The sequence below is a fragment of the Oryx dammah genome, unplaced genomic scaffold (genome assembly GCF_014754425.2).
Source record: "Oryx dammah isolate SB20612 unplaced genomic scaffold, SCBI_Odam_1.1 HiC_scaffold_18, whole genome shotgun sequence".
In the NCBI taxonomy this organism is placed as follows: Eukaryota; Metazoa; Chordata; class Mammalia; order Artiodactyla; family Bovidae; genus Oryx; species Oryx dammah.
The window spans coordinates 94,069,680-94,096,265 of NW_024070202.1; the positions used below are offsets into that span (position 1 = coordinate 94,069,680).

At 42.0% G+C, this 26,586-nt stretch overlaps 1 protein-coding gene across 1 annotated transcript; it reads right to left on the reverse strand.

Annotated features, from left to right (window-relative positions):
* Positions 1-8,829: 8,829 nt before the first annotated feature.
* Positions 8,830-24,837, reverse strand: ZC3HC1 (zinc finger C3HC-type containing 1). The gene is made up of 10 exons (XM_040259626.1): positions 24,469-24,837; positions 22,399-22,510; positions 18,922-19,072; positions 18,299-18,382; positions 15,534-15,661; positions 14,067-14,221; positions 12,846-13,089; positions 12,305-12,517; positions 11,654-11,860; positions 8,830-9,269 (listed from the first exon to the last, which is right to left on the reverse strand). The coding sequence occupies exons 1-10, from the start codon at positions 24,612-24,614 to the stop codon at positions 9,201-9,203; spliced, it is 1,509 nt and encodes a 502-aa protein (XP_040115560.1). The 5' UTR covers positions 24,615-24,837; the 3' UTR covers positions 8,830-9,200.
* Positions 24,838-26,586: the final 1,749 nt, after the last annotated feature.

Below are 26,586 nucleotides of genomic sequence, written 5' to 3' on the forward strand. Positions count from 1 at the left end.
CAGAAGAGTTGACTCATTGGACAAGACCTTGGTGCTGGGAGGGATTGGGGGCAGGAGGAGAAGGGGACGACAGAGGATGAGATGGCTGGATGGCATCACCAACTTGATGGACATGAGTTTGAGTGAACTCTGGCAATTGGTAATGGACAGGGAGGCCTGGTGTGCTGTGATTCATGGGGTCGCAGAGTCAGACACGACTGAGTGATTGAACTGAACTGTAGAGTTTTACGGCTCTACCCTACAAGAAACTAGCACAGATTAAAGGCTCCCCCTTTCCTCCTCCCCCTCTTCCTCTGGACCCCCCTCTTGGGAAGTGTTTGCTTCTGATTTTCAAGAGCAGCTTCATGGGTGTTTGCAGCTTCAGGGCCTGCTGCCACTCCTGGAGCAAAGCTGCTTCCCCACTCCATTCCTCAGTTTCCCCACTCAGCTGGGCGGAGACAATGACCTTGTTGTGCTCAGTGCTACAGTGAGTCAGGGTTAATTAGCATGAGTCACAGACCTTGGAATCCTCACAAGGAAAGGGTCATCTGCTGGGTTCAGGCTGCTCTGTGGCCCTGGTGACATAGTACTCTGGCCTGTGCTTCTAACACCTCCTCAAACCTTCATGAGTGGCTTGCCTAAGTTTGTGGGTTGGCCCTGGGGTGACCCAGCCCTGAGTCCTGGTGCTGAGATGGAGCACAGAAGGGCTGCCTCATGAGTGCCAATGTTCCCCACCAATGGTTTTATCTTCCCCTGGGTTTCCTCTTGCAGCTGAATTCCCACTCAGTCAGCTTCTTGTCCTTGCTACTTGTTCCCCTAATCCTGGACACAGGGTCCTAACCCTGACCTTAAACTTTATCACTTCTGTGGCTCCATTTTCTCCCTCTATCTCTGTCTCAGTGCTTTCAGTCGTCTCTCTTGTTCCACTCTGTATAAGCCTACAGTAGAAACAAGATAGCTTCCGCCTTCAAGTTTGGTTAGGAGAAGACCTGTAACAAAATAAGAACAAAGTAGGAATGATGCTGAAAATGAGAATAAGCCGTTTGGAAAAGTAAACGCTGACTGTCCGCCACTGTTTTTCTGCTAGTGATTAGCCATCAAGTGCTGAGGCCAGGTGTCTTGCCTCGGCTTGTTCACACGGCAGGGAAGTCAGGGGTGGAGTATGGGGGCCACCTAGTGGCTTCGGAAGGTACTGCTGCATTGCTGCTCAACATCCCTGATCTTGACTCTGTGTAGATGTCTTCCTGGTCTTATAATTAGGGAAGAGAGATATCCCTTAGTCACTTAGTACCTGATAAGCCGCCTTTCACTTGACATCTAATTTTTTTCTATGTACAAAATAAAGTTTTCACATCGGGTTTCACACCCATTTTTTTCCCATATTAGAGAAGCAGCCACTTCAAGCTCACGGATAATCAAGGCCATGGCCCAGCTGAAGAGCCTCAGAGCAAAGATGCACCCAGACATGCCAGTGGAAGGAAAAGGGATGATGGGCGAAGCTGCCCAAGCCTAGACTGGAAGGATGAAGGGCACAGGGTTCAAGTTGTGATCCTGCTCTATATACAGAAAAGGTTGGGGGTGGTAGAAGTGGCCATTTCTTTTTAATGTAGTTTTAAAATAATAACAAAATTTACCATCTGAACCATTTTTGAGAGTAAGAAGTAGTGTTAACTACATGCATATTGTACTGCATAGATCTTTAGAACTGTTTCTTTTTGCAAAACTAAAATTCTAAACCCTCTGGAAAACTCCGTATTTCCCCCTCCCTCCCAGCAGCTGGTCACCATATTCTGTTTTGTGTTTCTAGGAGTCTGACTCCTTTAGCTGTCTCTTTCAGATGTAGATGGAATCAAGCAGTATTTATCTTTTTGCAACTGGCTTATTTCTCTTAGGAGAATGTACAAGACTCCTCCATGCTGTAGCGTATGACAGGATTTCCTTCTTTTAAATTTTTATTTATGCTGAAGGTTCCATTACATATTTTCCACATTTTCTTTATTGATTCATCCTCTATGGACATTTAGGCTTCCACATCTTCACTATGGTGAATAATGCTTCGATGAATATGGGTGTGTACCCATTTCCTTTTTAACAGCTATGAAGATACTCAGCTCAGAAAGGATTTGACTAGATTGTGCGCTCAAGTGAAGGTGGGTTGAAGGTGAATAGAGGAAGGTAGGAAAGGAGGGCCCAGCTCCTCTGTTCTTACTACTCTATGATATAGAACAGGTAGATTTCCTGTTCAGTCTATAAACTATGTAGAATGATATCCAGTATGAGCTAGTAAATTATCAAGAATGGTTCTTTTTTACATGCTTACAGATAAAATATAAACCAAAACTAGGCAATGTACATGGCAACTTTCAAGCTAACACTTCATTGCGTTCTATCTTAATGTTTTCACTTAATGCTATTAATCACTTTTATTTCTCACCTACCCTATATCAAATGCAAACAAAAAGTACAGGAGAAACAAAATATAAAAACTTTTATCTATGGCTTAAGAAAAGAACATAAAGTTTACCAGAAATCTTTGCTAGGCTACAGACTACTGGTTACAGAATTATAAAGATTTATTTATTATTTCAAGTCGCTTAGTCATATCCGACTCTTTGCAACCCCATGGACTTATACAGTCCATGGAATTCTCTAGGCCAGAATATCAGAGTGGGTAGCCTATCCCTTCTCCAGCAGATCTTCCCGACCCAGGAATTGATCCGGGGTCTCCTGCATTGCAGGTAGATTCTTTATCAACTGAGCTATGAGGAAACGGAAACCAAAAAAATTTCAGTGCATAAACAGTATGTGTGACAAAAAGAATCCAAAGAAAATTATATAATTCTATTTTAAAACTTTGACTTTTGATTTTTTCAAGTTTTCTTCTAGACATGGGTATATAAATCACAGTGGAGATATAAGACCTGGCATTATTTTTCATGGATATTGCAAACAACTTTCTATACCAACAGAATAATTACAACTAACATTTTAATAGTTTGAATTATATTCCACAAATTTATACTCTATGTAGTTAATCATTCTCCAACTGTTAGATGTTTAACTTATTGTCAGCTTCTTATTGTAAGTAAGCATGTATTGAACACCTTTCATATATGTAATTTCTGCTCTTTTGAGCTAGGCTCCTGGTTAAAGACAAACAGTAGTGTTGGGAACATAGGCTTCGAAGGCTGAGTTAGAACAGTGCTCGGTTAAACACTAAGCAGAGTTCAGTACGTTTCTGGAGTAACAGCTCTCTGTCGTAGTAGGAAGATCAATTTTCAGAGGATCTCCTGTTCTAGACTGTTCTTGTCTCCTCTTTCAAGTCTAAGATGCAGCCTCTAGCTACAGTATTTACTTCACTATCACTTCAAAATGGCTCAAAATCCATCCTGCCACCCAAGACTTTTCTCCTCCTATGGTTTTGTTAAGCTGGACAAGATTGGCTAGGAAATGGAGCTAGGGGCTAAAAATGATTTTGCCTCTGTGATGCTGGCTTCCTTGTGAGAATGGTGAAGGTCCTGAAGATACATCTAGAATTCCTTCCAAATCTAGTATTTTATGCTCTAACTTTTACCCTCTTGAGGGCTATTACTGACCTATCTAGAAAACAGTCCATTTTTTCCTCCCATATCTCACTCTATTGCTAGGTAGCTGACAGAAGTAAGGACAAAAAGCTTAAGAGCATATTAAGGCGGTCTGAATCTTTGGATAATTTTTGGATATCCCACCAATCTCCAAGACCTACCAGTCCTCCTCAGAGACTTTCCTACAGGTTCCCCTTTTCCTCTCATCCTAGGTGGCTTTAGCAACACGACAGTCAATTCAAACAGAAGCACTAGGAAAAGAAAAACAGTAACCACCACCAATACTTCAGCCAGGAAGCAATGAGAGAAAAGAGAGCATGGGATAATGATGGAATGATGGCCTTTAATTAAAGGGCTTGGGTGCAGCATTCATTTCCAAAGGTATGGGTCACCCAATCCAGATAACAGCTACACAAAGCCAAAGAAAATCTAAAATAGGAATAAAACTAAAAATAGCAAGGAAAACTGAGGAGGAAGAAGTGTTTGTACTTTTGCCCTTGGTCAAGTTGTACAAGCAGCTGTTTCTAAGATGGAACAGGGTGGAAGGGATTTAAAAGCTGGCTCCAGTGTAGCCACAACTGGTATAAGAGTTTGATGAGTAAATGAGGAAAGCCCCCAAAGAGAATGTTCCACCTGCTAAGTCTATGCAAGTTGGCTAAAATCTAACAGCCAGGTGACACATGCATTCTGGTACTAGTATCCCATTAGTGATTTTAAGATACTCCTTTCCCCTGTGAGAGCAGGTCTTGACTTGATGCTCAGAAAAGGAAAACCTTAAGACTCACTGAGCTGAGAGGTATTCCAAGCTGTGTCATAATGCAAAGAACAGAGGCTGGGGAGCATGGGTTTAAGTGGGGCTCTGTCACGTTCTGTTTCCCAGGTGGTGCTGGTGGTAAAGAACCCACCTGCCAATGTAGGAGATGTAAGACATGTGTGTTCTATCCCTGGATCCGGAAGATCCCCTGGAGGAAGGCGTGGCAACCCACTCCAGTATTCTTACTTGGAAAGTTCCATGGACAGAGGAGCCTGGCAGGCCACAGTCCATAGGGTTGCAAAGAGTCGGACATGACTGAAGCGACTTAGCACACACACACTGTCACATTCTAGCTGTATGACAGAGCAAGACGTTATTCAGTGTCTGAGTGCCAATCTTAACCTGTGAAAAAAACATAATCTACTCAGATGGGAAATGCAACTTGTGTTAGAACAAAACAGAATCCTAGAGGCCTCAGTGGAGAGAAATAATATAAGGAGAATCTGAAGGCTGGCAAGACTGGCCAAATTAGGAAGTCTAAATAGACTTGAACAGCTGGGGGTCTTCAAGATACCATCTGCCTTGACCCCTGGGACCCAGACTGCAAAAGGTTTTGACCTGAGAGGCAGAGAAGAAGGTGTTGGTAATTCTATTTACCCATGAGAAAGCCAGCAGTAGATAACACAGAGATTATATAGTACCTCGGTAAGCTACCTAGTTTGGCTAGGTATAAGTGGGGAAATTCTTTATAATGATGATTTATAATGCCATCTTTAAGATAGTAAAGTAGCAAAATTGAAAATTTAGGCAATTTCCATCTTTAAAAGGGTCTGCCAAGTGAAATAAATTTTTTTTTCCCAAATAAAGAACCAAATAAGGAAAAATGGGTTACCAGAAAGGTCAAACCAAACACTTCTAGAGGAGACTCTTGAGAGTCCCTTGGACTGCAAGGAGATCCACCCAGTCCATTCTGAAGGAGATCAGCCCAGGGATTTCTTTGGAAGGAACGATGCTAAAGCTGAAACTCCAGTCCTTTGGCCACCTCATGGGAAGAGTTGACTCATTGGAAAAGACCCTGATGCTGGGAGGGATTGCGGGCAGGAGAAGGGGACGACAGAGGATGAGATGGCTGGATGGCATCACTGACTCAATGAACGCGAGTCTGAGTGAACTCCGGGAGTTGGTGATGGACAGGGAGGCCTGGCGTGCTGCGATTCATGGGGTTGCAAAGAGTCGGATACAAATGACCGACTGAACTGAACTGAACTGAACTGAACCCACAAGAATGACTAATAACTTGAAGTGATGTCCTAGTGTGTGGAAGAAATAAAATGCTTTGGAAGATGAAGCTCGTAAGTTCACGCTCATCTGTATCAGTCAGCAGTCTCCAGAGAAAGAGAACCAATAGGATACATATAAAGAAAGAATTATTATGGGATGTGGCTCACATGATCACAGAGAATGAGAAATCCTATTACCAACCACATGCAAACTTGGAGGCCCAGGAAGGCCAGTGGTGGAGTCCCCAGTCCAGCTCCAAAGGCCCATGAACCAGGAGCCCCAGTGTTCCAGCCACAGAGAGAGCAAATTCACATTTCCTTAGCCTTTTCGTTCTGCTCAGGCTCTCAGTGGGTGATGCCCACTTGCACTGGTAAGGGTGATCTTCTTTACTGAGTTTACCAACTCAAATGCTAATCTGTTTTGCAAACACCCTCACAGGCTGATAATATATTATCGGAAAATAATATTATTTTTGGCTGTGCTGGATCTTCACTGTGGCGCATGGGCTCAGTAGCTGTGGTGCTTTGGCTTAGTTGCACACATGGCATGTGGGATCTCAGTTCCCCAATCAGAGATCAAAACGCTGTCCTCTGCTTGGAAGGCAGATTCGTAAGCAGTGGATCACCAAGGAAGTCCCCAGAGATAATGTTTTACAGCTATCCATTAACTAGTTAAATTGACACATAAAATTAATCATCACCCCATCTGAGACTACACACTATTTGAAAGTATACTCATCCAGTCTAGTAGCATATTCACCAGAAACTTGACAGGCAGCCTCAAGCCCTCAGGCATAGGCACACCGTTAAAGCAGCTGGCACTGAGTTCCCTGGTGGCCTAGTGGTGAGGTTTCCAGGCTTGCAATGCCATGGCCTGGGCTCAATCCTAATTGGAGAACTGAGATTTCAGTTGGTGATGTGGCACAATCAAAACAAACAAACAGGCTGGCATTAAGATCCTTCTGAGGTGATAAGGGTGACAGCATCACTCTCTGCGGCTTGAATCTACACATTCTGAGCATTTGAAACGACCCTTGACTAGTGCACCGAATTCTCCTGACCTCTAAAACACCATTTCCAGACAGGTATTTTTACGTAACTGAACTCACAATGTTTAAAAATAAAGCGACTGTCTTCCCTCCACACCTGAGCTCTCTGCCTTGCTCGGGCAGGCCACAAACCTCGGGGCCGTCCATGACTCCTCCCATCTTCTTCACCCCAAAGGCTGAAGTCACCACTGACATTTCTATCCAAGCACCCATTTTTCCAGCCATCACATGGCCCTCAGATTCCCGTCTCCCTTAGCGCATGCGCTACACACACCAGGATTGTCCTCCTGCGCAGAAACGTCACTTCCCTGCTCAAAACATTCTTCCACGGCTTCTCCCCGCAGAACTGCCTCAGTGTAACATGAGACTTCAAACTGGCCCAGACTGCATTCTTTCAGCCGTTCTCTTCTACTCAGTGCAAAGGTCTCGTCACGGCAGAACACCTGCTCTTTCAGGAACTTATGAAATTCTGCTCCTTTGTTCAATGTTCCTTCAGCCTCAAATATACTTTTTTCACTAAGCGTCCACCATGTGCAGGGCAGCTTTAAGTGCTGAGATGATAAAACAAGACAGACAAGGTCCCTGTTCTCATAGAGCCTACATCTCCAACTCAGCCCAAATCCACACCTTCCCCCAATTTCTCTCCAACTCCATATATTCCATAGATGAGAATTAACTTATTTTATACTGTTTATCACTCTTTGTCTTGTGTAACATTTATGTACACATATATCTTCCAGGCTGGACTTGGAGGGTGGAACTTCTTGAGGGCGGAAACCAGGTGATCATTCATGCTTGTGTTATATAAGGGCTTGGACAGTGCCACACACATGAGACTTAATGTTTCTTAAAGCTATCAAGTCTATCCCAATTTGCTTCCATTTATAATTTTAAAAAATCCCACAAAGCCAAAAATAGTATGGAACTCTATTTTAAAGAAGAGTAAAAACCTTTTTTGGTGGGAGGTATAAATTAAAATTATAACATAAAGACTCAAAACAAATACCCAATTATAATTTGAAACTTAGGCTTGTAGTCCATTTGAATACCTTGTGTTAATGACTCAACACTACTCCTTAAGAAATCGTGACCTAGAAGCGATGAGCTTCTAGTGAGCAGACTTCTACATAGTCACTAGTCAGCAGATGGCTTCCCATCCTAGGCCAGAAGTCTCATTACTAGAACGTTACAAAGCTACCTGTTAACCAACCTCTAAGGGAACCATGGAGACTGGAGAATGAACAGTCAAGCCATTCATCAGTGCCAAAGGCAAAGGAGTGCCCCTAGAAAAATAACTTGGAAGCAACCTCTGCCAGTCTTACCCACTGACAGAGGCTTGATTTAAGAGCAAATTCAACACTATGCACCCTCTTTAAAAAGTCAGGATTGAGAAAAATAACAGATTTAAAATCTGACATACATGAAAAAAAGGGGGCTGTCCTTTAGACAAAAGAGATTTATGCAACCCGTTACTTTTTGAATTGGATACTGTTGTGGACAAATCAAACGTAAAGGACATTTTGGGAACAACTGGGAATTTTGTATATGGACTATTAGATATTAAGGGTTTATTTTGTTGGGTGCAATACATAGAAAAAATTTTTTTGAGAGATATAAAGTTTAGCATGGGTGGAGTATTATATTACATACTATGTTCCTAGAATACTGCAGTATAAAAGAAGTGAGGTATAAAACCAACCTACTACAGCTACTGAAAGAAAATACATTTGGCAGAATACCTAGCTTCCTTCGTGGCTGTTCTCTCTGTGGGTAGTCTATTTAGTTGGGGCAGGTCAGGGTCAACTTCTCCACCTTGGAGGCAACTCCCCACCAGCAGTGAAAGAGCCCTGGGGAGCCCTACTCGGGGAAGCCTTACATGGAGGGGGTCTCTTCTGAAGAGCCTTCCTCCCTTTGGCATCTCTCATTCTTGTTATTATCAAGGGAAGGGAGAAAACCGTTAGCTTACCATTCACTCTAACACATCAGGAGGTCTGGTGATGCAGAGGACAATGTCTTGTCTCTGTTCAGGAATACCTCTTTGACTAGAATCACAGATAAGCTCCAGGCTTTGCAGCCAATCTGAAAACTAAATTTTTGACTTTATTGCTCCACTGTAGTAGTTTCCTCAGTCTCAGCTTCCTTTATATCAGCCCATTAGATGAGGAGGAAAATAGCTCTCCAACTGTAAGAATCTTAACAAATGTTTTATTAACACACACTGACATATTCCTGGGACATAAGAGTCTCCAAAACACTGCCCCAACCTCAGAAACGAAAACCACTCAAGGCTGGGGTCCTCTCTGCAGTTTTAGAATCAGGCACTCCTTCACCAGGGCCAGGCTCGCCCTGCCTCTCCTGCCCACATCCCTGTGCTGCAAATAAGTCTCCTCTTGTCAGACGCAGGTGGTGACACACATGTCTTTGCAAGGGCAGGGGCTCCTTGTGATTAAACCAGAAAGGAGAAAACCTTAGCATCAGCTGCTCAAAAAGGAATTTAGGCTTTATTTTTCAAAGCCACTCATTCCACTTCTCTGCAGGAAGGGCTGGGATATCTTCAGCATGAGCACAGAGATTCCCACTGCCGGAATATTCGGAATACCTTTCTTGATTTCTCAGAGAGACTCTGTAGATAGAAAAGTTCATTATTAGAGATTAAATTCCTTTACAGAGACAAAGGGTAATAGCTTTAAGATGTGGTCTGTAAATTACTCCCACAAAGATCTAGATATGTCTAGGAGTAAATAAAACAAGTTAATTGTATACTGTGCTATACACAAAGCGAAAGTGAAAATCGCTCAGTCACGTCTGACTCTGCGACCCCATGCACTATACAGTCCATGGAATTTTCTAGGCCAGACTATCGGAGTGGGTAGCCTTTCCCTTCTCCAAGGGATCCTCCCAATCTAAGGGTCAAACCCAGGTCTCCCGCATTCAAAGCAGGTTCTTTACCAGCTGAGCCACAAGGGAAGCCCAAGAATACTGGAGTGGGTAGCTAAAAGCCAGACTAAGAATCAAGAAGCTTGAGTCTGCTGTGATACCACTGCTAACACACTTGGCGCCTCTACAATACGGCTTATGTCCTCCTCCAAGCATCTGTATGTGTCCTCATCTTTGTATGAGAGAGAGGGTGACACGTGTGACCCGCCATCAGTGTAGCACCACACACTTTGCACTGACTTCTCATCTGTGATGCTGAACTGGCCCTGTGAACAAGGATTCAGATTCATAAGATGCCTAGCTGGTATTCATGGAATAATCTAAGGTTGAGGAATGAAACAAAGTTAAATGACTCAAGAGTTTAAGCTATGACCTTGGCCTTCTCAGCTTCCTGTTTTAGCCAGCAGAGCTAATAATAGGAAGAATCTCACTGCCACTTGATCATGCCTGCGAAGTGATCTGAGATTCTGAGAAATGGTGTTACAGGGAGACAAAACATTTCACTGAAAGATAAAAGTTCTCAGGGAAGCAGAACACTTGGTTCCCTCTGCCTTGGAGAGTCACAGATGAGCACAGGGTCTCGGTGAGAGCACAAACACATCTAACGAGATAACTCACAAAGTTCTGTCCAATGTCCGACAGAAGATGACATCTTCACTGTTTCCTTATCCTCTTTGTGGCTGAATGTCTTAATAAAGCTCTAGGAGGGCAAAGTTTGAACTCTTACTCATGACTGAGGGCAATTTAGTTAATACAGTGACAAAATTGAAAGAAATTTAAGTTGGAAAACAGTGTAAACTTTTTTTTCTAGCTTCAAGATCCTTTACAGGAGAGCCTCTTAAATTTTGTAATTCCCAGTCACACAACAGCTGTGGGGAATCTTAGCAGACAAGTTGCAAAAACAGACCTTCAAACTCCTGGAACTCAGGGCCACTTATGAGGCCAAATTTTCCCACTACCAAAAAAAAAAAAAAAAAAGCCCTGTGGGGCTTCCAGTTAGCATGACAGTGACAGAGGGGAGTTAATTAGAACTGCCATACATTTTTTCATGAGGACCCAGGCAGAGAGAAGTCACGTGCAAAGACAGACCTAATCTCTCCCATTTGCAAGGTGGGCCAAAACATTTGTCTTCAGGTAGCTTTATGTATTCCCAAGGTTTTAAACTGGAAAAATGCAGGGCTTTTTTTTTGGCAAAAACTTGGAAAACCATCATCTGCATATTTACTAAGGGTATGAATGTACATTCTTGAGCTTTTAGCATCACAGCAGCTCCCTCCAGTGGAATCCTGTAACCCTACAAAACCATGAATCTGGGAATGCTTCTGATAAACAGCTGCTGGCAAGTATTATTTTACTTTGTCCTTGGAGGGAACAGAAGTCAGAAATTACTATATTTATATCAGGCAGGTGACATGGCAAATTTGGAAATGAGCCAGCAAAGGAAAGAGAATGCAGTTTTCATAATTCCTTAATGCCCACCGTCCTCTCGCTTCCATCCGTGGCATAGAGCAAATGCTTGAGTTGCTTTTTCGGCTTTCGTGACTGGTTTGCTTTTACCCACAAGTGGAACCAGCAGCAGTCATTCATGTGATGGCAGCTGAGGGTCAGTACACAAGCCTGGGGCCTCGGAACACAGCAAAGTAATGCGCCCGCCATGACGAATGAAGCTGTGCTCGTGGCAGCAGATCACAGAGCTCTGTGCAGACAGCTACGTTAACTGGCCAGGGCTCCAAGTCCAAGAGACAGCAACTCAGACGGAAAAAGCAGCTGCTCTGCAACACGAGGCTGGAGCAGCGGCCTGTTACCTATTGCTGTTTCTCTATCCCTTTTCTACTTCGAGTCATCTAAGTTGAGAAGACAAAAGAATTTATCAGAATTTGGTGGAATGCCAAATGCTAAACTGCAGAAGGACTGAGCCAGTCCCGTGTTTGTTCTCTAGGATGAACCCAGACTGAGTCCATCTTGACTTGTGAAAAGTGCGGGCAGGCAGGGTGCTAATTATAGGAACAGCCTCTCCTCATCTCATAAACAGCAAGTGCTGCACATGATCAGGGCAATGGCTTATCTCACCGTGGAGTCGGTTTCAGCGGGCTGGTTAGATTGTTTGTGGGCCAAGAGGATGTTCAGCACTGCCTTCCAGCCTGGCTCTGCCGGAGCGCTGGCATCCACCTCTGTGCCACCATTCTCCCTGGTTTCTTTGCCGAGTGTGATGTTCACCCAAGGGCACCAGTCTCTATGCTGAGACGTGGGATCAAAGAAGCTTCGGGAAGAGGCGTCCTGAGGAAGGAGGCACAGCAGTCAGTGTTAATGAAGGGCAGACACTGTAAGTCGTCAAATTCAGAATCTCACGATGCTCAAATTTCTAGTTTTATGTTCTCCTTTAAACTCTGCCCATCTACTTCCCTCTTATTGTAAAAATTCCTTCACTCCCTTTCTGTTAAACCACAACTTACCAGGTCTGTTCCCCTTTCTCACTACTGTCCCTTGGGCTAGACAAATTTATCATGTCTCCAGTAGCCATCCCAAAGAAACAAAAGGCAAAGCCCTTAATTTTTTTTCCCCCCTCTAGTCACCCAACTGTCCCATCTTTAAACTTATTCCCACAACCTCCTATAGCCACAGGACCAGGCTCAGCTCATGCCCGCTTCTCCACGCTGTATACACGGTGAGGGCTCGCATGCTGCCATGCTCAGGGACCTGCAAACATGAGGGTGGGCTCACCAAGCTGCTGGAAGAGCAGAGGCGAGCCCGTTTGGCTTTTCGAAGAGGACTAGATGGCACTTCCAGGCCAGCGCTGTCTCCTGTTCCCATACTGCGGGTCACTGGGCGGGTTCTGGTGGCAGGGCCAGCAGCCTCTGGCTCGGGACGGTCCACAGGACTGGAGGAGTCCCCACTCCGAGTTCTGGAGACGATGGGACCTGGGCTCTTTTCAGCCTGAAGGAAAGGGGAGATGTTGGACAATGACATTAATGACTATGGTCAGGAGAAATATTTCTAGAAGTATGTGAAAGCTAACATTTATTTTTTTAACATTTTAAAAACTATAAAAATTTAGTTTCTGAACTGTGTAACTGAACTCTTCAAAAATAACAGATTTCCATAAAAATAATGAATTTAGCATCTCCACTGCAACTAATGAATAAAACCATTCTATGGTATTCTGATCAATTAACCTAAGTTAATTTCCAATTTTTCACCAAGATTTTTGTTAAGAATGATGTTTTTAAAAAGTCCACCCCACACAAGCCAAAGGAGTCTATACCTGCTCTGAGCTTGGGGAAAAGATGGTATCCTGGCTCCGAGTCACCATCCTGCGAGGAGACTCAGGCACCAGAGGGGAGCGCTCTGGCCGGCCCTCAGATCCCAGGACAGGGTAGCTGGTCAGGCCCAAGGAAGCGTCCAGGTCGGTCATGGACGACTCAATCTGCTGGAAGCCCCAGAGCCCTACCTTCCTCATACACTGTGAACAAGTTATCAGGGAGAGCTGCATGGGTTCCAACAAAGAACTAAGTAAGAAAAGAAAAGAAAAGAGAGTGGGTTTTCTCAGAAGGTAATACTGCCAAGGGACTAAACGTAATGATTTGTGAGTATGCTTCATCTCATCAAATCTCTGGGCAGTCCAATGGCCTAGGGACCACCTCCTCTCAGGGCCCCTATCCTCCAGTCGCAGGATCTAACTTCATCACCTCTTACAAATTTCCTATAGAAAGATCTAGGGGTCTTAATGTGCCGTCTATGGCAAGATTATTTTAAAGATGAAAGTGTTAAGTCACTCAGTTGTGTCCGACTCTCTGTGATGCCATGGATTGTAACCTGCCAGGCTCCTCTGTCCAAGGGATTCTCCAGGCAAGAATACTGGAATGGATAGGCATTCCTTTCTCCAGGGGATCTTCCCGACCCAGGGATCAAATCCAGATCTTCTGTGTTACAGGCAGATTCTGTACTGTATGAACTACCAGGGAAGCCCCACTTTAAAGGTATGTTTTATAAATTTCTCATGTCCCTTTTAAAAGTTTTTCCCAATAAAAGAATAGTCCTTAATGTACCAAAGAAAGTATATTTAAAGTAAATCAAAATTGGTCTGAGTCTTCTGTCTCAGAAGGATTCTGTGCCAAACTGAGCAGCTGAAATGGAAACACCAAGTTGGGGCCTAGAGGATTCAGCTGGTGCTTCCTTGGTAGATTTCATCAATTAAACTGATCTTTCCTTTCTAAAACTAGAAAGGAGCTTCACTGCTTACAGGAACACAAATTTCCTACTGGGAAGTGACAGTAAAAGAAACAGTTCAGGTGTGTTCATGAATTCCTGAGTTCTAATTCTGGTTTCATTGCGAATTCTTACTATCCCTCTTCCACCTACTTAGGTTTTCTCTGTCACTGCCTTTCTTACACAAATACCACATGATCTACAAATGCTAAGAGTAACTGATACACATGGGTATATAGTGTCATCACGGTTTATGTCCCCAGGCACTTTCGCTAACCTACACGCCCAGCCACACACGGAGAGAATACAGGCAGTGACATGCACTTGGATGTCTGAGCCTAATTTGGTTGCAGTTTTTCTCTCATCAGTCCGGTGATCCAATTCATCTTCAAGCAGGTGCAGGAGAAGACTGATCTTGTCTTCTGTCAAGCACTACAAAGGAACCAATACGAAAGACTTACACAAATTCCAACCACCATGAACAGAAGCAATAATGATGCATCTAGATGGTACAAGGCAAAAATCATGGAAAAAATGATAAACACAAAGACACTTCTCTTCACTCAAGTAGACTTACTTCTAGCAGAGACTAAGGTATCCACAGGCACTTCCTGACCTGCCCAGGATCTGCTGTGAGAAAGGGAACAGTTTTCCTGGAACTACCTCATCTTTTCTTAGTACCAACTTGCTTTCAAATCACCAATTCCATATTTTCTCTGAAATCTGTAAACTTCAAAACCAAATAATGACTACCACCTATATCCTGTATCTTGCCCTGACACTGAATTTACTTTATTTTTGGCTGTGCTGGGTCTTCGTTGCTGCCTGGCCTTCTCTCTAGTTGCAGTGTGCAGGCTGCTCACTGCGGTGGCTTCTCTTGCTGTGGAGCACGGGCTCCACGGCGTGTGGGCTTCAGCTGTTAAGGCATGTAGCCTCACCACAGTCGTGGCTCCTGGGTTCTACAGCACAGGCTCAATAGTTGTGGCGCATGGGCTTAACTACTGCACGTCATGTGAGATCTTCCTGGACCAGGGATCAAACCTGTGTCTCTTGCATTAGCAGGTGGATTCTTTCTCTCTGAGCCACCAAGGAAGCCCTGAATTTGCTTTGACACAACGAAAGAGCTTGCCAGAATCTTTACTTTTGTTCTAAGAATAATACAGAACCATGACAGGGTGAAGAAAACCTACCTTGGCTAGGGACAAGTGGACATTTATAACAGGCGTCAGATGTTTATAGTCTGATGCTGAAATATATAATAGTTTCTCAATTGAAGAAGCAAAATAATAGCTTCTATTTCCTATAGTTACAGTCTGTCTTGATAGAATAATCACAGGATGACAAACGGGACAATAAATGTTCAGTTTCAAAGTACAGATGGGCCCAAGCATTTCAAAATTTCTGTTTACAAGGGAGAAGGGGGTTTATAACTTCTCTAACACTTTCTTTGGAAAATGGTATGCAATAAGCCATATGAAGCCACATTTCAGGATCTTCTGTTAAGTAGTTTAAGTAACAAATTGAGATAAAATTGAATTTATGCCACTTAGAGCATCATATCTAAAAGTGTAAATAGAACTCATTTATTTAAACCCTCAAGTCACCTTTCCAGTAGAGATTGGAAAAGGTCAGTTGAGAGACAAGCAGTTCTCTTCTTAGCTATCTTCATCCTCTGGTCATTAAAGGAAATGCTGCATGCTGGTGACAACTGAAGGCCACTGTATGCTAGCCAAGAAAAACTCACCATAGTTTTTAAGTCCTCTGGCCTCAAGGAAGGAAGCTGGAGGTCCAAGTGACAAAGGCTTTGAAAACGATCCAGGAATTCACTAACAAGAATAGTGGGCTCATCCAATGGCAACATCCCAAACCGATCTGTGGAAACAGTAAACTGAAGATGATATTGGTGCAAATTACTTTTAAAAACAAAGCATGCATAGAGCAGCAGGGGAAATGTAAAACGGATGATATTTGATAATATTAAGAAACTATCGATTTTTTTTGGATAGGGCTGTGATGATACTTTTGTGATTGTTTTATTTTTTGGCTGCACTGTGGGGCATGCAGGATCTTAGTTCCCTGACCAGGGATTGAACCCGTACCCCCTGCATTAGGAGTGTGGAGTCTTAACCACTGGACCACCAGGGAAGTCCCTGTGATTATATTTAGAAAGCAGAGTCTCAGGAAAGGTTTCTCAGAAGCAGTCAGGTCTAAGCTGAACTGGAAAGACCAACAACAATGTGTAAAAGTAAAGCCCTAAGGGACAGCATATGTGGGGAATTTTAAATAGTTTCTTAGACTTGGAACACACTATTCCTGTGGGGAGCCAAGTCGAAGAGAAGGTTAAAAGTATAGACAGCAGTCAGGCCATAATTTTATTAATGTATGTTGATGAGAAACTACTGGAAGATTTTTTTGAAGGAAAAATATATTATAGAATATATGCACTAGTTTAGAGACTAAGCGGTTAGCCTAGATGCAAAGAAATAAGCATAGCAGACAGTGGGGTGATCTTAAGTAGTAATCCCTCTAAGATATCAGTGGCACAAGGATGGAGAGAAGGAACATCCATGTGGAATGAAGGAAAATGAACAGAGGCCTGTGGGATCCGATCAAGCACACCAACAGCTGCATAATGGGAGACCCAGAAGAGACGGAAAGGGGCAGAAACAACATTTGAAGAAATATGATCTGAAAACTTCCCAAATTTGATTAAAAACATTAACCTGTACATCCAAAAGCTCAAAATCTGTGTAAGCAGAGAAAGAGCCACTATGCTAGAGTAAGTAGGAAGTGTACCAAGAATGCAAGCTTGATTAACATCTGTGATGACACGTAACTTGGTGAGAAGGGTGTTCAAGTTACAGTCACACAACAATAATGTAGAAAGAGGGTCTGACAGGAGGCTCTAAAATGAATAAGCCAGTGTTCCCAAAGGGAGAATGAACTAGATAAACACTATTCCTCAGCTCTCAGATTAAAATTTTAGATGGTTCTACCAATTATAAAGCTTCAAGCCTGCTACATATGACAACATGGATTAATTTCAAAAAAGCTGACTCCCCCTATGAAGGATAGGTTGCAGAATATATACAGAATGATAATATTTATAGAAAAATGTAAAACAAATAAATAGTACCATATATACTGCCTCTAGATACTTGAAAATGTTGTAGATACAGAAACCATGTAAACAAATCATGGTCACTAAATTCACGATAGTAGTTACTGCAGGACAGGGAAGCAGGGAATGAGGCTGGGGAGGACTACACAGCTGTACTTGTAATTCTTCCTGATCAACAGAAAGAATGCAAGGTGGGTGTTTAAAAGGGTAGCAAAATGTTAGTAATTGGTGAGGGTGGTAGATATATAGATGCTTCTTATATTACTATTTACATTTTTTTAATACTTGAAACACTAAAATTTTAGAAATTACTTAAAAAGTTAAAAAATAAAACAAAGAGACACTTTCTACGGGTCCAAAGAGTTTTGTCTCTGGTTTTGGTGAGCCCCACAGAAGGCTGTGCTCGAGGCTTTACTCAATATGCCTCCAAGACCAGCAAAATATAAACAAGTACCACTTGAGACTACGTTTTGGGCTCCCTTGTTCTGAAGAGCTTTGTGCACACACGAGTGGTTTCTGATTGGAGAGAAAGGGCGTACTGCCACAGCTCTTCCATGGGAAGCTCAAGAGGAGCCTGCACCTGGCCTCTCCAGACTCTTTAGGGCGGGGGCATCCTTGGCTGTGATAACCTTTGTTGTTGTTGTTTGGTCACCAAGTCACGTCCGACTCTTTTGTGACCCATGGACTGTAGCCTGCCAGGTTCCTCTGTTCACAGGATTTTTCCAGGCAAGAATATGGGAGTGAGTTGCCATTTCCTCCTCCCTGGGATCTTCCCAACCCAGGGCTCGTCTCTGGAATCTCCTGCATGCAGGTGGGTTCTTTACTGCTGGACCACCTGGGAAGCCCCTGTGATACCTTCACTTCAATGCCACCGATATGTTGTGCTGTTTTACTGTCATAAACTATAGATCTGTAATCACTCTCATGTGCAGTCCTGAGTCTTCCTTAGCAACTGAACCCTGTTTAACTGCCACCATTAATGCCATTAGTGTACCAGGAAGCCTGGGCAGAACATGGGGCTGGTTTGCTACGGTAAAAAAGGCAGAGAGTTTGAAATCAGATAAAACCACGGTTATGGCTCCTCACTAGTTGGTTTTAAGATTTCTGATTCTCAGTTTCCTTACCTAAGAATCAGATTGATACTATCTATCTCCCAGGGGCCCTGCAAGGATTAAACAGGATAATGTATGCATGGTTTAATCTCTGTCATGTCAAATGCATTAATAAAATAATGACATAAGAATAAATTCATGTCAGTGCTTCTTGTAAAGCACAAATAGAAAGGAGAAAAAAGAAACTTCAAAGACTAGATTTTTACAAAGAAATAGACAATATTAGAAATGCAATGACCAAAGAGATGATAATTGGGAAATGCTGGGAATAAGTACCTGGAGAGGGGCTGTCTGGCCAGAAACAGAACTTCTCATGGGCGGTACATAAGGCTTTCTTCAGCTCAGCACATCGTTCCTTATCTGAAACCCACATAGGTAACAATGCCTTAAAAAACACTATCACAGATTCAACATCCAATGGCCAAGAGCCTTTAAGAGTATAGATACAACTAAAAATAAAAATAACTAAGACAATTTTTAAAGATATGAAATATTAGTAACTGCATCATCTTAATATTTGTCACAAAATAAGTTTTAAATCAAGATTCTAAGACCAGTTAACAAGGAGCTATTATGTATCTTTATAAGGCAGAGCATTCCAAAATGTGAGCCTTCATTAATGCCCTGTGTTTCTTAGCCTAAAGTATAAATTTCAGAATCCTAATATAAACATACTGCTGTTAGTTTCCCAGAATGCATACCGACAGGCTCACTCTAAAGTAGCTGAGCTTTAAAAAAAAAGTAATGACTGAAGCTAATAATTAGGGTGAAGAAAATCACAAATTTACCTTGTTAAGGACACATTCTTTGATCAAACACAAGTGGCTAGTCTTTTCAGAAAAGCTAGCATAGATATCTTTTGAACTTGGAGAAAAACGTAATTTGTACTTTATACTTACATCTGTCAAAATCAAAAGCTGGTTGTAAAGTGGCACAGAGGAAAGCCTGACAGCTGGAGCACTTCAGCATATCACACTCAACTGTGACCCAGCCGTATTTTGCACAGACCAGTGGAGACAGCTCAGAGGGCTTGCCTGCCCATTTCAGAGAGTACTCATGTTAAGAAAAACATGAACACATTAAAATGAACAAGTCAGAAATGAAAACTTTAATTCACTCTTAGTACAGTTAGCAATAAACACATTCAGAGGAAAAGCTATGGGAAGTCCTATATATTTTATATGCTTAAAATGTTTTTTATTATCAGTTGTGGGGTGGAGTAGAGAAGCCATTCTATTTTGCTTACTATGAAATACTACGGACTGCCTTGGTGGTCTAGTGTTTGGGAGTCTACCTGCCAATGATGGGGACACAGGTTCAACCCCTGGTCCAAGAAGATCTCACATGCTGTAGAGCAACTAAGCCTGGTCCACAACTACTGAAGCCTGAGTACCCAAGAGCTGACGCTCTGCAACGGAAGCCACCACAATGACAAGCCTGTGCACCGCAATGAAGAGTAGCCCCTGCTTGCTACAACTAGAGAAAGCCTGCATACAGCAATGAAGACCCAGTGCAGCCATAAATAAATACAACAAAATTAAAAAAATTCTAAGGATTTGAAAACACTAGTGAAAGTACCCAGATTTGCCTGAGCAATAGGGGATGGTGAAGGTCAAACAACAGAAATATTTATCACTCCTCTGTGCTGCCCTACTTTTACCTTCTGAAAAATAAAGTCAGTAAAATTAAAAATATTCATTATGCATCCTTGCCCTAAATTTGACTGTTATATACTAATGTGTGTAGGTGGTATGTGTGTCTGAAATAGGCTGAGAGCATCAAGAGCATCTACAAGTATGGGGAAAATAAAATCACTTATTGATCTTTAACATTCAACACTGTTTTTTTTTCTGTTTAGCTATAGAGCTCTTGTTTTACAGAGCATACACACACAGAAAGGATAAAACATGAAAGTTGCAGGAAAGTTCTGTATTTTTACAAGGGATATTGGAATTTGAAAACATTTTAATAGCAGCAAAAGAACTGAAGGATAGAAACAGAATCTAGGTATTAAATGTTAAAGGAATTTGAATTCTGTAGAATAAAAGAAGGAAACAACAAAATTCGGTGAAGCAATTATTCTTCAATTAAAAACTAAAATTTTTTTTTTAAGTGAGAGAATCACTTAACTAGCTTAGGTCAAATAAGTTATTATCGTATCAAAGTGGTAATCAAATTAAATTCACTGAGAACAAAAAATAACAAAATGAAATAATTTTTAAATGCTGTATCAATTATAGGAATTAATCCAAGGAACAGCAGTACAAGGATGGTTAAAATACTTTCTCTTGCCTGAACAATTTAGTCCTAAAGCCACCAGGGGGTGCAAGGCAGAGGAATAAGCCAGGAGAGTGAGGGGGACAGCTCAGGGCAAGGCATCAAAGCCGAAGTAAAGAGGAGGTCCACATAGAGGGGGATGTTGGAGCACCCTGGGGTGCTGTAACCAAGTGAGGTGTACAGAGTATCTACATGGGCCTCCCACTCACCAAATCAGGGGGCACCAGGAATTTCAAAATATATAATAATAGTAATGGATTAAAATCCATTGAATAAAAAAGGAAATCAGGAGACCAAGCTACTACAAACAAGTAAGTTACATACAGTTTGATGAGGAATTATATTTATGTAGTTTCAAAGCACATTCCCACAAAACAGCTTAATTACAAAGGAGGAAAAAGTTATTTTACAACAGTAAACACCCACTTAATCAACTGATCAAAATGATCATCCAGGTAAAGGGGCATATCAAAAGCATGTGCCACCTGACAGGATGCAATGAGAACAGAGCATCACACCTTGCATCTCATCGTAACCAAACATCAGACAAATCCAAACTGAGACAGGCTCTATAAAATAACTGGCCTATCATTTTCAAAAGTATCGAGGTCATGAAATTCAAAGAAAAACTGAAGATTTTAACTGGATCTTCTTAAGAAGGTTATGATGACAACTGATGGAATGATTATGATGTGAGGGTTAGACAGTAGTAATTTATTATGTGAATTTCCCAATTTTGACGATTTCATTGTGGTTATGTAAAAGAAAGTCATTGTTTGTGGGAAATATTTGGGAGTCATGAGGTGTCACTTTGGCAACTTACTTTCAAGTACTCAAAAGAAGGTTCTTTGTAACCTGTACAACTTTTCTATTAAGTCTGTAATTGCTTTTAGATTAAAAACACTCTAGCAAATAGAAGGAGAAGGCAATGGCACCCAACTCCAGTACTCTTGCCTGGAAAATCCCATGGACTGAGAAGCCTGGTAGGCTGCAGTCCATGGGGTCACTAAAAGTCGGACACGACTGAGCAACTTCACTTTCACTTTTCACTTTCAAGCACTGGAGATGGAAATGGCAACCCACTCCAGTGTTCTTGCCTGGAGAAGCCCAGGGACGGCAGAGCCTGGTGGGAGGCCGTCTATGGGGTCACACAGAGTCGGACACGACTGAAGTGACTTAGCAGCAGCAGCAAATAGAAAACGTCAAAAGTGATGTGATGTTGCTTGAGACTAGGTTATAAAAATAATCTAGCTTCTATCTTGCTCTCTCTTGCTTGCTCCCCCTGACTGAAGTCTGCTACCATGTTGTTAACTATTCCTGTGAGAGGCCCATGTAGCTCCAGTCAAAAGCCAGTAAAGAACTGAAATCCTCAGTCCAACAGCCATGAGGAAATTAATCGTGCCAACCACCACGTGAGTGAGCTTGGAAGTAGATCCTTTACTAGTCTAGGCCTGGCCAACACTTTGATGACAGTCTGAGAGGCCCTGAACCATAGGACTCAGCTAAGCTGTGCCTAGATTCCTGATCCACAGAAAACGTGAGATAGTAAGTGTTTGTGGTTTTAAGCTACTAAGTCTGAGGATAATCTGTTGTGCAACCATGTATAACTTTCAGAGGAAAATCTTGAAAGAGACAGGAAATGTACTGTAGTCTAAAATAATATTAGGTTTGAGCACTAACAGCCTTACACCATAATTCCGGTTCTACCAGTTACTAGCAAGTTGACCCTGGGTAAATCAAATAATCTACCTGAACTGTTTCCTCTTTGCAAAAATGAGATTAAGAATACTTATTTTCAGATGTTTAAGATGAAGCTCAAATGTGATAATAAACATGAAAACACTATATACAACATCAGTTATTATTCCTTTTTCTCTCAGGCTCTTGGTTTTCTCTTCTATGGGGGGAAAAAAAAAAGATTAGAAGTCAAATGTCCCTTAATATTTTATGATGTTAATTTTCCTAAAAAATTTTTTTACCAAGTTTAATTCTAAAAATTAAAACATCAGAGTAAATGGCCTTATTCCTGGGGGGGGGGGGGGGAGGGGTGGAATTCAGCAGCAGGAGAACATGCAACTCACACGAACCTAAAAGGATATAGAATATGTTTCCACTCTGCTAAAGAAGGCTTCTTTGCTTGTAGATTCCAACGGAGGTTCTTCTGCTTGGGGTGACCCATTAGCTGACTGGAATGTGGCAGATGTGTCCTTCCTAAAATAAAGCGGCAGAACTACTGGTAATCCTTTCAAGGTATCGCTTTGCCTAAACATTTTGTATCTGGTTTCTCTGTACATCATAATATCAATCACACCACTCTAGATTTTAAACTATCTAAATTTTACTTCTCTACTTCACATTTCCAGTAGTTCCACAGAATCCAGATTCTTTAGTCTGGCATTCACATCTCTTTCCAGTTTGGCCATAACTAAGTTTCAAGCAATTCCTACTTCACCATGCTCTGCTAATCCCGTACTGGTCAACTGTTTTATCTCACTCTGTGGTCTCTGACAGCACTTTGCCTAACTTTTGTAAACACAAAACAAGACTCAAGGCTTCTATCAATTACACAACTTGAACCACCTTACAAATTCAACTCTTTTTAACAGCAGAAAATAAGTTTTTATATTGCTACCTAGATTGATGCTTGATATCCACTTTTCCCCCCAAAGGAACTAATTTGAAAATTTAAATCTAAGTAAAGATTTTTAGGCTATTTCATGAAAAAATTCAAGGAGAAAAAAAGAGCAAAACAATTCTTTTATAGTCAATGAAAGGCACTTCAACAGAGCCTGGATAGGGTAAAGGGAGGAACTGCATTAGAAAAAAAATGATTTTAATAAAAGTAAGATTACATCAAGGCATCCCTGGTGGCTCAGCTGGTAAAGAATCCGCCTGCAATGTGGGAGACCTGGGTTCCACTCGTGGGTTGGGAAGATACCCTGGAGAAGGGAACTGCTACCCACTCCAATATTCTGGCCTGGAGAATTCCATGGACTGTATAGTCCATGGGGTCCCAAAGAGTTGGGCATGACTGAACAACTTTCACTTTCAAGATTTCATCAATCATTATAACCCAAAGTAATTTATTCTAAGAATCCTTCTGAGAGTCACAGAGAGCCTCAGGGAGGCTGGATCTAGGAAAAAATTCAGAGGATTCAGAAATCTGGATAGAAAAAAGTGACATTTATTTTAGTAACCTCTAACTCCTGGGTTTTTCATTGGAAGGACTGATGCTAAAGCTGAAACTCCAATACTTTGGCCACCTCATGCAAAGAGTTGACTCATTGGAAAAGACTCTGATGCTGGGAGGGATTGGGGGCAGGAAGAGAAGGGGACGACCGAGGATGAGATGGCTGGATGGCATCACAGACTCGATGGACGTGAGTCTGAGTTGGTGATGGACAGGGAGGCCTGGCGTGCAGCGATTCATGGGGTCGCAGAGTCGGACCCGACTGAGGGACTGAACTGAACTGAACTGAACTGAACTGCAGCACTTCTTTCCATTACGAATGAAGATAATTTAAAAAACCACAGTAGCATCAGCAGTATCTGTAAACTTCTCGCCATGGAAGTCACAGATATTTTGTCACCACATTATGGTTATTGCGTATGTTTTGAAATACCGTTTATGCTTAACACTACATCAAAATCACAGTAGACAACATATTTACTACTAAATAAGCGTTTTACTAATAAAGCGTTTTACTGCATCACTTTTTTAATCTTTTACTTCCTGATAAACTGCATTCCAAAGTAAGTGGTATCCTTTATAATCCTATGCATTTAATTCATGCACTAAAAAATATAACTTTCTGAGATGTTCATAAACTTTACCAGGCCGCCAAAAGTGTCTAGGACTTTAAAAAGGTTAAGAAGTCCAACCAAGAGAAATTGGGTGCGCATTTTTAGTTAGTGGTCCTCTTTTTTTTCCTCCCGCCCCGCTTAAAAAAAAAAAAAAAGTCTGCTTAAGGCAAAATTGCGCCCGCGGTGTGGGATCCAGTATCTCTTGAGTAGAAGATTAAAGGCGACAAGGCGAAGTAATCCCAGTCTCTTCAAGACCCAGGTCGAAGCCGCCCCCACCGCCTGAGTTACAGACCCAGGTATCCCCTCTGCTCCGAGTCCCCTAAACCCTTTTCAATTTGCCGTCGCCAGACACAGGCTGCACTCACGCTTCGGTGCCTCCCTCTTCCGGGGCAATTCCCTCATCTATCAGCTGCCGGACTTTTTGGGGAGTCCCTTCTGGAGAGCGAACAACTGCACTCCAATTCTTTTCGACCCCCGCAGCAAAGGTAGTCCCCTCACTGGGCGCCGCCATCTTGGTCCGTGTCCGAGTTACTTCCCCGCGGGTGTGAAGGCTCAGGAACTTCCGTTCTGGGCGGTTAAGATCTTTCTTTGGCTTCCCGCTTGTTAGCCCGAGAGACCTGTGGGGCCTCCCCGCGAGGCCCAGAGCTTCTTGGCCACGTTAGAAGGAAGCAAATTCTCGTTTTACAGCGAGCTAGGGACTCCTCGGGAGGTCCAGTGGCTAGGACTACGCGTTTCCATTGAAGGGGGCGGGTTCAGACCCCCTGTTCGCAGAAACTGAGATCCCGCGTGATGTGCAGCGTGGCCCGCCCCCCCCCAAAACACAACGAGATAGGCCCTTGCGGGAGGGCTCCGGTTAAACACGAAGTTTAATCGTTTCTTTTACGTACGAGCAGACCTGGGTTGATAGGTTTTTAGAGTTCAACAGGGGTGAGGTGCTCAATTTAGTCTTAAGGAAATTAACTGATAAGGTTTAAAAGTTTTAACTCATAGGTTTAAAAAGGTTTAACTCAAGGTTTAAAAGATTTTAACTCAAAAGGTTTAAAGTTGTATCTTTTTACATGTGACAGAATGGCGACTTGAGAGGAAATAATTTGGAATTCTTCTTAGAAACAGTGTTATGGGTGGATTTAGAAGTTTCCAGTATTTGCCATCATTGAACACTTCTTCCCTGCTTTGTCCAAAAAAATATTTAATGAGGGTGTTCTCCTGACGCTGTCCTCAGCGATGGCAATGACAGCAGTGAATAAAGGAGACATCGTTCTTAGTGGAGTTAGACATTAAAAAAAAAAGTTATCGTGAACTTTTGAAATTAAAAGTGCTTCAAAGAAATACCAAGGGTATAAAGGACCTAATTCAGTCCGCAGATTCTCCTGAGAGCATCAGTGCTGGAATTAAAATAGATGAGATGGTAGGAAAGAGAAATACACAGACTCTTAAGAGGAAAAAAAAGACTGATATGACTGAGCAATAGGCAAAGTTGAAAGTGGAACCACTCCGACCCTTCTAGCTCACTTTCTGTGGGCTCCTAACTCCAATAATGTTTCCACTCTCCAGGACTTTCACCTATGGCTCAAGTCTTTCCACTGATCCTAACTCCAACACCTGTCGTATTTCTTCTCTCCTTAGCCAGCCAGTTCATTGCCAATCATTATTATCATTCCTTTGCAAAATTTGAATGTGGACTGATAGTTAATATTAAAAACTTCTTGTTCCTTTTGTTATATGTGATAGTAGCATTGTGATTTATGGTTTTCAAAAGTCCTTAGGTTCATTTTGAGGTATTTAGAGGTGAACTAGAATGATGTCTGGAATTTACTTTAAAATTCTGGATGGAAAGGAAATGTAACAATAGATGAAAAAAGATGGCAAAATGTTTTGTTTTGTTTTGTTTTCAAAATGCTTTGAGTTGTTGTCTTTGGGTGATAGATGAGGGCTTATTATTCTTTGTATTATTGGGTATTTTTGACAATGTCATAATAAAAAGCAAAATATATAAGTTAAAAAGCATACATTCTCTTGAATGTACTCTCAATTTCTTTGAACCTTTCTTGATTTGTAGTTCTCATTTGGCAAAATCTCAATCACAATAGAATTCAGTGTTCCACCACTCTGCTCTTGAACTCTGTTAGCTGACTATGGTTAAAGAAAAATGAATGACATGCTGATTTGTCTCTCTTTATTTTCGACCTCAAATGGGCCCTTAATTTTGCCCAGTAATCATACTACATTTCCCTAGTGTTCCTCCTCTCCTGCCTTCATAGGTGACTTTCACATCTCTTCAAATCCATCCTCCCTGTCTGCTAATGTCCTTATTTCCTATTTCACTTAAAAAACTTAAGCAATCAGAAGAAAACTTTCACAAATTTTCACTCCACATCTACCCACTAGCATATAGAGTACTGAGAATTTTTTTTAAGTTCGCATATTCTCATGGTAGTAGGCTCCCCTGGTGGCTCAGATGGTAAAGAATCTGCCTGAAATGC